The following is a 13,637-nucleotide window of genomic DNA, read 5'->3' on the forward strand; positions in this document are numbered from 1 at the left end:
ACAGTCCACCAATTGATGGGCAGTGGCTGAAACAATCCACCAATCCTCCTCCTGTCTTCACACACACATAAACAGAACATATTAATAGCAGACAAAATTATATTTAAACAGAAATTTGGCCATATTAACTGCACGTAAATTGATCTGCAAACAACAATTTTTATAAGGCCATCATGCCTCAAGTAACATGACAATATTATTTCATATAATGCACAGAGCTGCTTCACAACCAACAATAACATTCTCTGGATGCTGAAAAAGCATTCGTCTCACCAATAATTTTTCAATAATTTATTTATTGTTTTCTGATTTATGAGAATGTACCAATTTTGGATGCTTAAACATGTTTAATCTGAATGCTGGGCTCATCCAAATTTTGGCACATTTCCCTGTGGTGACCTCATGCGTGTCAGTTTTTGCCCACTGATTATAGCTAACCCGTGAAGTTTGTCTGACTTGATAACTAACTGATTAATAATTAAGCTAAAGGTTGACTCCATAAACTCACATGCTTACAAGCAGGATTAACTAACTCTGTTACACAGTCAGGAGGGCTCCTACAGAGTAGAAGCACTGGCGGACCAAGTAGCTACAGGCAGGCAACACAGTCTGGAAGATTAGAATCAACATGTCTGCTAGTCTCACTACAGGTCTGAATTTTCTTTCTCTATTTTATGCTTGTAGGTTCTGTGTGCCACTACTACTACTACAGCTTTACTTCAACTGGATTTATTTGTATGGCACATACATCAAAAGCTAATTGTATGGACATGTAAGATAGGAACAGTGGTAAGCCGAGAGACAAATTATAAATTAGACATCCATGTTATGGCACAAAAAAAGAATAATTCAACAATTCTTAACAGGCAGGGGGAACTCATTATATAGTCTGCTTGGGCTTGTCACTCTTTGTATTATTTTACCTTCAGCCTGAGCTAGACAAAAGCCTTTGCTTTGAAGACCTTTGGGCCATGGGGTATAATAAGGAAGTAGCAGTTGAGCAATGTATCTTTGGTGTCTATTAACAAAGCACTATTGCTACATGACAAACCTGTCTGCATTCATGTCCATTACTACCACGTCAGTAAATATTTTTCATAATATTGGAAGAACCAGTTTTATACAAGCCAGTCAGAGCAAGCTGATATGCAATAGTGCGCAAGGCATTGCATGTCGTAAATACTAACAAACTATGCTTTATTCCTTTTCTATTTGTGTTTGGTTAATTTGCCTTCATCAGAGCGGTATCTCAGGTTATTTCCAGATTCTTTACATGCAATCCATCATTAGGCATACAAATCACTTGAGACTCTACATGATTTTTCACAATTGTCTTTACAGCATTGATTATTTCCCCCAATAGATAGAAACATATTTACAAGAAATAAGTAAATTAAGTCTTTCTCGTTTGCCATGTTTCTTTTCAAGAATGTACCCAACTTTTGATTTTGGAAAACCAACTACCTTTGACCTATATTGATGTAAACCTATTAAAATCAAGGATGAGAATTATCACTATAATGTTGTACTCATTACTTAGTTTAAAATTGAATGTGCTGAAGATCCTGCATTTTTATGGGAGGAGAATGATTTGTGTACGGATGTAAATGTTATTTTAATGAATAATCAATTTATTTAGAAAAAAATACAACCAGCAAAAGAAACAGATGTATTTAACTGTTTTTCCTTTTTTAAAACATTTTATTATAGGGGACATTTCAATTGACATAAAAGGCTTTTAAAAATAGTTTTTGGTTAACCAATGGACAAGGTCTGAGGGACTCAAACTGGTTTCATGGAATGACTCTGGATTGCAATTATTTCTGGGACAATATATTGTCCAACAAATTAGTTGTCTGCCTACCGAGTAGAACTAGTGCTGTTAAAAAGTCAAAGTGAGTGACTTACTCTGCGTTGTGTTGTGTGGAAGGCAAGGAGGCTAGTCAGTAGCAACAGCAACTGTAGTCGTGAAGAAACAAGACATTTACAGAGTTTCCTTTGCATAAATGCTTTCTGTGCCTGTGTAACATCATGAATAAAGTCACTAAATACCCCAATGCCAGCAAACACAGTCTAAACAGTACACTCTAGTTTGGCAGACTACACAGCAGCCCTACGACACACACATCGACCTCAACAAATCCCCCTAATTAGCAGATTTATGGATGAAAAGAAATAAAATTACAGCTGTAAAACATGACAACATTGACTTCACATGTATTTTTATGTAACTTAACTTCAAAATTACAACAAAAGCAGCAAAAGTACCTCAGCAAAGAATTTGCATAACTTCCCAGGAAAAGGCCATAACACGAAGAGGATACATGAAACCAATTTCATATTTCCACAATTTCATGAGAACATATTGATAACATATCAACAACAGCAGAAATGCTAACCCACATGACCACACAATGCCCTTTTCATAATACAGCAACAATATCAGATTACTACACATACTCACACCCAACATCAATTTCATTTAGGTTTTTTCTGTTCTGTTAAATGAAGTTAAATGATAAATAAAAAAATATTATTTTATTTTTAAATCCTTTGCATAGTATTGTATATGTATATGTATATGTATTGTATATTTTTGTTTTAGTTAGGGTTAGGGTTCACTGTATCATTTTCTAACTTCAAATTCATTTAATTTAAGGTATTATGATTTCAGGCTAATTGATGTTCCCTATAAAGAAAGGCAGAGATTATCTGTTCGTAACTTGTTAGTTTGGTCTACTTTTTGTACCATCTAGGTAGTTTTCACTGATTAAATGTGGTGCTAAATTCCAATAGATTTGTCCGTCCACTCATCTGAGTAGATTGAGACTGAAAGTGGACTAGGTTCAGTAGGTTGATGCCACTATGATTTAATTAATTATTGAAGAAAATTAATCTTTTTTGCAGCCCGACTTAAAATAATTCACCATGCACAATTCTATTAAGCAAGACTCTAGACTGATTTTTCATTGACATTAATTGGACATTCAGCCCATCTGCCATTACTACTTAATCGTGGCATCCTATACTGTGTTGTTTAGTGACAGCCTGTACTTGTACAAAGTACAATACATACAATACTTTGTATGTATTGTACTTAAGTGAAGTGAAGTTTATTCATTTGACATTAGTATCACAATAGCATTGGAATTGCAACATACAATTACGCACCAGATGCAATGTGTTTAGGGTTTGTTGTGAAACGCTAAATTACAACACCTGGCTTAAAAAAAAAGTTGGAATATAAAAATTAAGTGTAAAGAATAAATGAAAGAAAGATATGAAAGGAAGAACAAGAGAACACACACAAATAAATGCATAAAAATGCAGGTATTTTCAACTCAGATGGTAGACAGTTCCATAGTATGACTCCTTTAAACGGAGAAAACTGATTGTCCTAAAGCAGTTACCATTTATTGATGGCCATGTCCTGACTCTTCTTGAAAGCTGGAGACAAATTCACATTAAGCAAAGAAGAAGCATGACCAGGCATTCAAAATAAGCTGTGAGTTGTAATAGCTTATGAAGCTTTTTAAAACCAAACACAAGTTTCTACAAGATATGACAATGGTTTTATACTATCTGATTATTTATTGGAGTAGGTTTTCCAGTTTATTGTGAAGCATGTGACTAGGTAGTGATGCAGTATATTTGTGACAATATTATGACATGCATGGAGAGCTGAGCTGTGCTGAAAAAAGCAGATACTTTCTGATGAGTCTGAAACATTTGCCTTTTTGCAGATATTATTCACTTGTTTACCAAATTTTAAATGTGAGTCTAAAATAATTCCTAAGTACTTGACTTTGTCAACTTCACTGATGACCTCATTCTTAATTTTTACCATAAATCTTTCATTATTGTGTTGTTTACATAAAGATTGAAACATTTTTTTTTAAATATTCAGAGGTAAGCGAGAGGGCTCAAGCCATTGTAATACAGAATGTAGGGATTCAGTTAGCTGGTCAGTGGCCTCGCAAGATGTTCTGGAGCAAATGTATAAATGACTGTATCATCGGCGTACATTTGGCAGCCAACCCCAGGGCATCTCTCAGATAGAACATTGATATACATGCTAAATAGGAATAAACTTAGAGCCAACTCATGAGGTATACCCATATCATTGGCACAGATGATGGACCTTTCCCTATTGACTCTCACACATTGTACTTTTCCCCTAAAGTAAAAGTCAAACCATTGTGAGGCATGGTCAGAGAATTGGAATTTGGGAAATTTGGATTTATCAACATACTGTGGCATAGCGTGGCAGTACACGCAGTAGCAAAGGTCTTTTCCAAGTCTAAGGAGACTCCTCCCACAACATGACCTTAATACAAAGACCTTTTATTATTATTTTTTAGTAAATTATTTATATTTCTTCTGTTTTTTTTTTTGTTTTTTTTTACACATTTGGGTATGGTTCATTGATTAAACAGAATAATAATTAATAGGTGAAATTCTTGTTCTGTTCTTGTCATGCAGAAAGAGGCTCCTCTGGGTTCTACAATACAGCACCTCGCAGCACAGGTCTTGGTGTAGAAACTGCTGACATCGCCGTGGTTGTTGTCTACTTAATCTTTGTCATGGTGGTTGGAATCTGGGTAAGACCTGGAAGTGGCTCAAATCATTTTACATGAACACCTTAAATATATCTTAAGACCTATGTACAGGTGATACTGTGTAAATAATTGTATAAATACCCACATGAGAGTACATTTAATAAAAAAATAAAAAATAAATATATATATATATTTTGACTCTACAAAACCCCAATCATCAAGTGCGATGAAAGTATTCTAAAACATACTCAGAATAAATATGCTAAACCATCTAAACTAAATTACCAATTTGGGTTCGAAAAGTTCAGCACTTTTTTTCATGTCCCCCTTGATAATTCAGTAGTGCAATAACTAACTCCAGGCCATCACCTAATTATTTGTATCTCCTTCAATTCTGAAAAAATCTAGGTTTTTTTTTGTAAGTTTTGGATAACGGAAGGTTACATCACCCATGATCCTCAGTCACCGTCAGTGGTGGACAGTAAAAAAGTAAATTTACTACTGTACTGTACTTAAAGCTGCAGTTTGTAAGTCTTATAAAAGTAACTTTTTGTCATATTTGCTAAGACCGTCACTATGTAAAGACAGCATTACATGAAACTAGTAATCTGTAAAAAAAAAAAAACAGGCTCATTTAGCCCCACCTATGCTCCTACTCCAAATTGGCAAATTGCCAGAATCCACCACGACCGGACAAAAAGAACCAATCAGAGCCAGGATGGTGTCTGATGGAGTGTCTGACAGCTGTCAATCACTGCTCACGCACACAGCCCCCTCCCCCTTCCTCCTCAGCTCGGTCAAGCTCATATCTCCGAGAGCGGCTTCAGGAGCGTAGAGAAAGTAATGGCGCAGCAACAACAATCAGCGAGGACAAAACTACCTATACCTCCGTTACCAACAACAGCATACACTGTTGCGTGCACATCCATGGTCGCGTGCCGTCTCATGCACGTCAGCCTCCTCTGGGGGAGGGACTTTGGAGGCAGGGCAGGAGTGCAGTGGAGAGGCAGGGATCTGAAAGTTGTACAGTACTTCTTCAAGTCCTCTCTCTCTTCAAAGTTAAGAAAATGCAGCTTTAAGTACAGTTTTTGAGTATCTGTACTTTATTTGAGTTTTATATCTGTGGGATACTTTTACTTTCACTCCACTACATTTGAAGGACAAATGTTGTACTTTTTACTCCACTACATTTCTATTGATGCTCTCGTTACTCGCTACTTTTGAGCTTACGTCAGCTGATGATTTTTTTTTTTCAACATTCTGGGAAAATAAACAGTTTCTTCTGATTCACGTATATATTATACTAGTCGTATTGCCGTACCTGTACTACGTCATGCCATACTAAGAAATGGAGGAAGAAACTGGAGAAACACATGGAGAAACTCCCGCCGAGCACCAGTGGCCTTATCTCAAACATGTTTGTTGTTTGTTGTGCTTGCCACGAATAAATTATAGCTAGCTAAATGTTTGTTAAATTTCAGATGAACATTTTAAATGTAATTGTATGTGCTTGTAGTATCATAGTTGCCATTTTTAAACGGTTTAAAAATATGGAAACTGTTGCAGTGCAGTTGAATGATTAAGTTGACTTTCTGTTCATGTTTTTTTATACAATTCATATCAAAGAGTCCAAGGTATGGGTTAGGTGTGTGTGTGTGTGTGTGTGTGTGTGTGTGCGACAGAGAGAGAGAGACAGCGAGAGAGAGAGAGAGCGTGCGTTAGTGAGGTGCTGCTGTCTTTGACGTGGGTTATCCGGTTCATATTTGGCTGTGACTATGATGCATGATAAAGTAAACTAGCCAATAAGTTGTTTATCCGCAAATGTCAATATAAGTTCTTGTAGTGCCTATTTAACTGCAGATATTCAGTTCATATTTTCTATCTTTTTTAGGTATAATGACAATAAAGCTTCTTTCCTTTTCTGTACTTCCTGAGATATTTTTAAAATACTTTTACTTAAGTAAATTTTTAAGCAAATACTTTAGTACTTTTACTTAAGTAATATTTTGACTAAGCTACTTTTACTTGTATTGGAGTAATATTTGACAAGGAGTATCTGTACTTTTACTCAAGTAGTGAAGTTGTGTACTCTGTCCACCTCTGGTCACCGTTGATGCTGAGATGAAGCCAATCTGTTTTGCATTACCTATTGCAAAGTTTTATTTAGTTTAGTGGATGACATGGCTCAATATAAATTGAGGAAGACTCTATGGTAATGTATAAGAATGATGATTTCATAATAAATACCCTCAGCTACATATTCTTGGAAATATAAAATTGAATGAGAAACTTCCCATTTTACAATTACAGGCTATTAAACAGTGACATTGGCATTTGGATTCGTAGTTGTGGCAGAGATTTTTTTTTGTTATACAATGTGAATGGTTGAACAGTTCTTGAGATATGCAAAGGACAGGCAGACAGACAGAGATTCCTTGCTTTTTAGTTAGATTAACTGCAATGCCTGTTCAAAACATGCCTGCAGTAAGTCTTGAACATAAATGCCAAGTTTTGTTGACAATAATAGTGTAAATGACCTTTAATATGAGCATAGTATTTTTATAAATGTGTTTTTATGTTTACTTAGTAACATTCTTTAAAGCCAGGCTTTTATTTTATATATATTAAGCAGACGGATATTCAGTGTTTTTATTTTGAAAGCGTCTCGCCGAGACCTCGTACACATCAGGTGCTTCGGACTTTACCGGCAGTAGGAAAAGTGTGTCTGCAAGGCTAAGAGTGTGTCTTCAATGCTAAAAGCAAGCAAAGTGTGCCTAACTCACATGGAACGCCCTAGCACCTGGCTAATAAGGGGCACAAGCTCTTACGGTGTGTTTACATTGAATACGGTCCAAGGAATAAAACACTGTGAACCATCAGTTTGAGAGTCCGACCATCATTTAGCCGGGGATGCTACAAATAGAGCTTAAGTCTCTTTAACTTTAAATGTTATCTCACCTCCGATCACAATGTGGGTTGCTGGTAGGGCTGAACGATTTATCGTTTTCTGATCGAAATTGCGATTTCAGACAACGCGATCATGTGATCGCCAAAGCTGCGTTTTTTGCAGCGCTCCTGACTGACCCAGGATCTGTTGTGTCAACTATTTTACACATGCCGTCTCCCTACCATCCGGCCAAGCTCACCAATCAGAAGCGGCATGCTACTTGTGGACAGGTCACGCTAACCAATCAGTATTAACCTGCTCCTTAATTGTAATTATTCAGAAATGGCTTCAAATGGACGAGAAGCGGAGTAAGGGGATTTAATCCCCAAGAAAAACAGCACGTTGGTCATTTGGAAGTATTTCGGGTTTGAGGCTGCAGACATGCACCAGAAACAGGTACTGTGCAAAACCTGTCGCGCTAAAGTTGCAACATCCAGCGGAAACACAACCAATTTATACCGGCACTTGAAAAATCACCACAGGCATTTGCATGACGAGTGCATGACGAAAAAGTCTGGTGAAAAGTCTGGTGAAATTGATAATCAGGCCCACTGTAGCAAACAGACTAGCTGTGACTGTGCGGTCACACAGCCAAGGGCGGCTGTGGCTCAGGAGGTAGAGCGGTCGTCCTTCAATTGGAAGATTGGCGGTTCGATTCCCGGCTCCTCCAGTCCACACTTAACCCCAAATTGCTACTGTTGCTGTGTGACATTTACACACATTCAACGGTGTATGAATGTGTGTAAATGGTTAGCTTCCTCCTGATGTGCAGGTTGGCACCCTGCATGGTAGCCCCTGCCATCAGTGTATGAATGTGTGTTGTAGCGTAAAGCGCTTTGAGTGGTCGAAAAGACTAGAAATGCGCTATATACAGGCGCTAAGTACAGTCCATTTACTACAATTACAGCAACTTTGCCAGTGTAACTCCATATGATAAGAGCAGCTGGAGATAACTTCGATAACACACTACATTGCCAAGGACATGGTTTCTGTTAACAAGGTATCAAAGACGGATTTAAAAACCTCCTCTGCACGCTGGACAGATATATGATTTCCTCCCGCACCTACTTCAACCAGGTTGCCATCCCACAGCTGTATGCGGAGTGTAAAGAAAAAGTGGTAACAGAGTTGAAAAATGTGGAGCACTTCACCTGACTTGTGGTGTCAGCCTTTGTTTGAAAAAGATATTTGCTATTTTTCAGGAAAATGCTCTATTGTTTACAGAATAGACTGTATTTGGGTGCTGCTGAGCCATAAATGAATGAGCCACCTGTTTTAATGTCTGACATATTTTTCAGAAGGGTCATTTTATTTTATTACCTTTACTTTTCAATTTCACTTAAAAAGATGAATAAAGTACTTTAACTGCTGCTATAGATGTTGATAAGCTAGCTCTCTTGAGCCATAAAAGACTGACCTTGACCTACCTACTTGAGTGTAAGACTGTTGAGCAAGATTCTTTTTTCCTTTATTGGAATTGTTGAATTTAGTTTTTCTTATTACTTATTTAACATTGGGGTTTTTTTTAATTCAAGATCTCTTTATTAACATTTTCTCATTATAACAAATGTGCAGTGCTGGATAGCCATTACAGAGACATGAGATGGGTGTGGGTACATATCAATCACACCATGCACAAATGAGATGTAGGTATTTGGTCTTTAGTTCCAATCGTTTTTTGATAAGGTCTGGAGATTTTGTCCGAGCGTATTGTTTATGGATCTCTTTAATTTGGTGGGCAAGATCCGATCGCTCCTTATAGGATTTCCGCCTCACTTGCGCAGTGTAAAATATAATCTGTCCCCGGATATAAGCCTTGGGGGAATCCCAGACAATTAGACTAAATACGTCTGGAGACATATTAGTAGTAAGAAAGAAAGCTATTTCCTTCTCCATGAATTTAACAAAATGATCATCAGACAGCAAAGTTGAATTGAATCGCCACTGTCTGTATCCTTGTGGCAGGCCAGGAAGGGACATGGTTAGGGCGATAGGAGCATGGTCAGAGATGACAATGCTCTGATAAACACAGGAGTGAACTACAGGAATCAATTTATTATCAATAAAAAAATAGTCAATCCTTGAGTATGTGTGATGAACTTATGAAAAAAAAGAGTATTCTCTATCGCAAGGATGTAGAGAGCGCCACACATCGCAGACACCATAGTCAGAAAGAAAAGCCTGAATAAAACGGGCTGACTTACTCGTTGTGCCGGGGTTCGTAGAGGATCGGTCCAAAACCGGGTCAAGCCAACAGTTAAAGTCGCCACCATAGGCGCCGAAACTGTGGGTGCTCCGGGGCCCGGGCACCCACGGGAATTCATGAGCACCCACAGGATCCAGCTGACTTTTTTTTTTTAATCAAACACGTACTTCGGACGAGACTAGCGGTTTCTCTGTTAAAACACTGTAACTCCTACCGTTGTCTATAATAAGTGTATTATTATAGACGTCCGATTGGGATATATAGCGCTCTATTTAAAATATGTTTGCATAACGGTGCGCAGAGAAGTGTAGTCATTTACTTAATAAAGGAGCACAATCCATACAAACAAGCATTATATTTGTAATGTTGTGTTTTGAGATGAATTCTGAGGTTCATTTTAGGCATATTTAATTACGTCCATCAAAGAAATGTTTAAATATTTATAATATTAGTAATAATGCTAAGCTGTGACTTCCGGCTGACGTTCGACATGTGAGGCTGCGAGGTCCTGAGCTCTGCATGCAACTTTTAATTTAATCATTTTTCTTAGCGTGCAGAATACAAATAAATATAGAAATTCATCTTCCTAAACTCTTATAACGTTAGTCGAGTCACTTACACGAAGATATAACGCTTCTGCAGGTCATTTTGTTCAGTTTAAAAACAATGGCTAATCGCACGCACAAGTCCTCGACTAGCAAGAAGGGTGCCAGCCCTCCCACTGAAGATGATGCAGCACCACTAAATTCTTCGGAATCTGTCGAGAAAATTATGTCGGCGATTGAATTGCTGGGAACAAAAATGGATACTCAGACGGCTGCCCTTAGTCAAGAAATAGCTTCCATTCGCCAAGAGTTACATACCACCGTCAGCTCTCTACAGTCTGCTAACTCTCAGAACACCAAACGCATTGATGACCTGGAGCAGTCTGCCACAGAGTGGAGCTCAACTGTCATGACCCTCGAAACTACAGTGAAAAGATTGCAGTCAGAAGTGTGTGGCTTGACAGAGAAGTGTTTGGACTTGGAAGGCCGTAGCCGTCGTCAGAATATACGCCTAATTGGAATAGAGGAGGGTAAAGAGGAGAACAACCCGCGACAATTCTGTGCGGCTGCATTGAAGGAGATATTGGACCTGGAAGACACACCACGCCTTGACCGTGGCCATCGTTCGCTGGCACCAAAACCTCTAGACGGTGAGAGGCCAAGGCCGTTCATAATTCGAGTACACCATGGGGACGTGAAGGATCGCATCCTCCGCATTTCAAGTCAAAAGAAGCAGCTGTTCTACAAGGAGAAGCGTGTGCACATCTTTCCCGATTTTGCACCAGAAGTAGCCAAGAAGCGAGCTGCGTTTGCCGAGGCGAAGCAGCTCCTTAAAGGTAACAAGGATGTCAAGTTTGGTCTACGTTTTCCAGCCATATTTCGTGTCACGTTCAAAGGTGAGGAGAAATCTTTCACTAATCCTGAACTGGCAGTATCCTATATAAAGGATAACATCCTCCCATCATCATGATCAGGTACATTGTGGACATAACACATTATAGTGAGTCAACTCGACTTTGAGTTATTCGGGTTCATTTTTTATTTTTTTTTTTCCTAAAAATGTTTTTATTTGTTTTGAGCGTAAAAGGAAGATAAAAATGCAAGGCTGCACTTTGTAGTCTAAACATTGGACTTGGGGGTAACTGTAGGCTATTGCACGGCTTAGCTGTTATTACACTACCTGAGTTTTTTTTTTTTTTTTACCCATTTGATTATGCTGTGTGCATGGTATTTTGCCCTGCTATATTTTTATTTGATTGCTTGCTGAGCTTTGGGTCTGTTTAGGTTAAGACCCAAGCTAGTGATTTTGAGCATGTTTCTCTTGGGGCTTATGCACTTTGTTTGGGATAGTGCTGGGGGGTGGGGGGTAAGTGTCTTTTTTGTTTTTTCTGTTATTTTTCTTTTCACTTTGTCCACTTGTGGTTGCACTTAACTTTGATTATTACTGTTCCCTGAGTCATAGATGTCATCTGTTACAACATAGATTGCCATACTTCAATATCTACATTTCCAAATATGGCTAATTCAAATACACCCTATAGGGGGAGTGGGCAGCCAATAAAGTTTACCAATTGGAACGTGAAAGGACTTAACCATCCTATTAAACGCACCAAAGTCCTTGCTCACCTTAAACTCTTGAAAACTGACATAGCTTTCCTCACTGAGACTCATTTATGTGGGTCTGGCTATATTGGCCTGAAGAGAGGCTGGGTGGGACAGGTATACCATTCCACATTTCAGGGTAAGGCCAGGGGTGCTGGGATTCTGATTAATAAATCAGTACCATTCGTATTGTCTGAAACCAAATCAGACCCTAATGGCCGTTTTGTTATTGTGGTTGGTAAACTCCATAGTCTGCCTGTGACATTAGCTTGTGTTTATGCCCCAAATTGGGATGATTCTAAATTTATGAGTAACTTCCTGTCAAGTATACCGTACTTAGACACTCATCAACTCATATTAGCTGGTGATTGTAACTGTGTAATCAATCCCTTATTGGATAGATTTTCCACTCGCATAGTCACTAGATCAAAAACGGCAGAATGCATAGAGGACTTTTTACAATGTTGTGCAATGTCTGACCCATGGAGATACCTTTACCCTACAAAGAAGGAATTTTCTTTTTTTTCACCTGTGCACCACACCTATTCACGCATAGATTATTTCTTCATACATAAAACTCTACTGCCCCTGGTAAATGCCTGTGATTATAATAGTATAGTGATATCTGATCATGCCCCTGTTACATTAGTTTTGACTCTCCCCATCCATAGACCTAACAGATTCAGATGGAGGCTCAATCCACTCCTTTTGTCTGACGAGTCATTTATTGCCTTTGTTAATACTTACATAGACATATTCTTAGAAACCAACTCAAATGATGAGACCTCCCCTTCATTGCTCTGGGAGACCCTTAAGGCCTACCTGAGGGGGATAATCATCTCCTTCAATGGCAGTATCCACAAAGCACGAATAGCCAGACAAACAGAACTTTCTGAACTCATCTCTGAGGTGGACAAAGCGTATGCTTCCGCCCCAACCCCAGAGCTTTATAAACAAAGAATGTTGCACCAGGCTGAATTTGACATGCTTTCAACTGGACAGGCAGAACGGGCTATGTTAAAATCTAGACATATGTCATATGAATATGGAGAGAAACCCAGCAGAGGCCTTGCTTATAGTCTGCGACATACTTCCACTAGTCATGTCATTGATCAAATTGACTCTGAGTCAGGATTATTATCGGACCCAACAGACATCAATCAACAGTTTTGTAACTTTTACTCTAATTTGTATACATCTGAACCTCCCACTGATCTGAGTCTAATGGATACTTTTTTCAGAGACCTGGCTATCCCTACTGTGGATGAAAAGCTAAGGGAATCTTTGGATAGCCCTGTTTCTTTAGAAGAGATAACCAAAGCCATTGCATGTATGCAGAGTGGGAAATGTCCAGGCCCTGATGGCTTTCCTACAGAATTTTATAAGAAGTGCTCAGCAAAGTTAGCCCCCTTACTCAAAGCTGTGTTTGATGATAGTCTAGATTCTCAATGTCTTCCACCAACTCTACGCCAGGCATCTATATCCCTTCTTCTTAAGAAAGACAAGAACCCCCACGATTGTTCCTCTTACCGCCCAATAAGTCTTCTCAATGTAGATGTGAAGATACTGGCTAAAGTGCTGGCTCTCCGTCTTGAATCGGTTTTGCCCACCATTGTGTCATCTGACCAAAGTGGATTTATAAAAAACAGACATTTATTTTTTAATGTCAGGCGTGTATTCAATATCCTTTACACGTCATCCACCTCTCAGCACCAAGAAGCACTTCTAGCTTTGGACGCCGAGAAGGCTTTTGACCGCATCGAGTGGAATTATTTGTT

General features: G+C 38.6%; 1 protein-coding gene across 2 annotated transcripts in view; it reads left to right on the forward strand.

Annotated features, from left to right (window-relative positions):
* The first annotated feature begins 554 nt into the window (after positions 1-554).
* Positions 555-13,637, forward strand: part of slc5a9 (solute carrier family 5 member 9) — an 87,333-nt gene continuing 74,250 nt past the window's right edge. Inside the window, exons 1-2 of one of the 2 annotated variants that reach the window (XM_062424006.1) lie at positions 555-650; positions 4,483-4,601. In XM_062424006.1, coding sequence (XP_062279990.1) covers positions 629-650; positions 4,483-4,601 — 141 coding nt within the window. In that variant the 5' untranslated portion in view covers positions 555-628. The remainder of the gene's footprint in view (positions 651-4,482; positions 4,602-13,637) is intronic. The other variant, XM_062424007.1, reaches the window with a different exon arrangement.

The sequence above is a fragment of the Scomber scombrus genome, chromosome 8 (genome assembly GCF_963691925.1).
Source record: "Scomber scombrus chromosome 8, fScoSco1.1, whole genome shotgun sequence".
Taxonomy (NCBI): domain Eukaryota; kingdom Metazoa; phylum Chordata; class Actinopteri; order Scombriformes; family Scombridae; genus Scomber; species Scomber scombrus.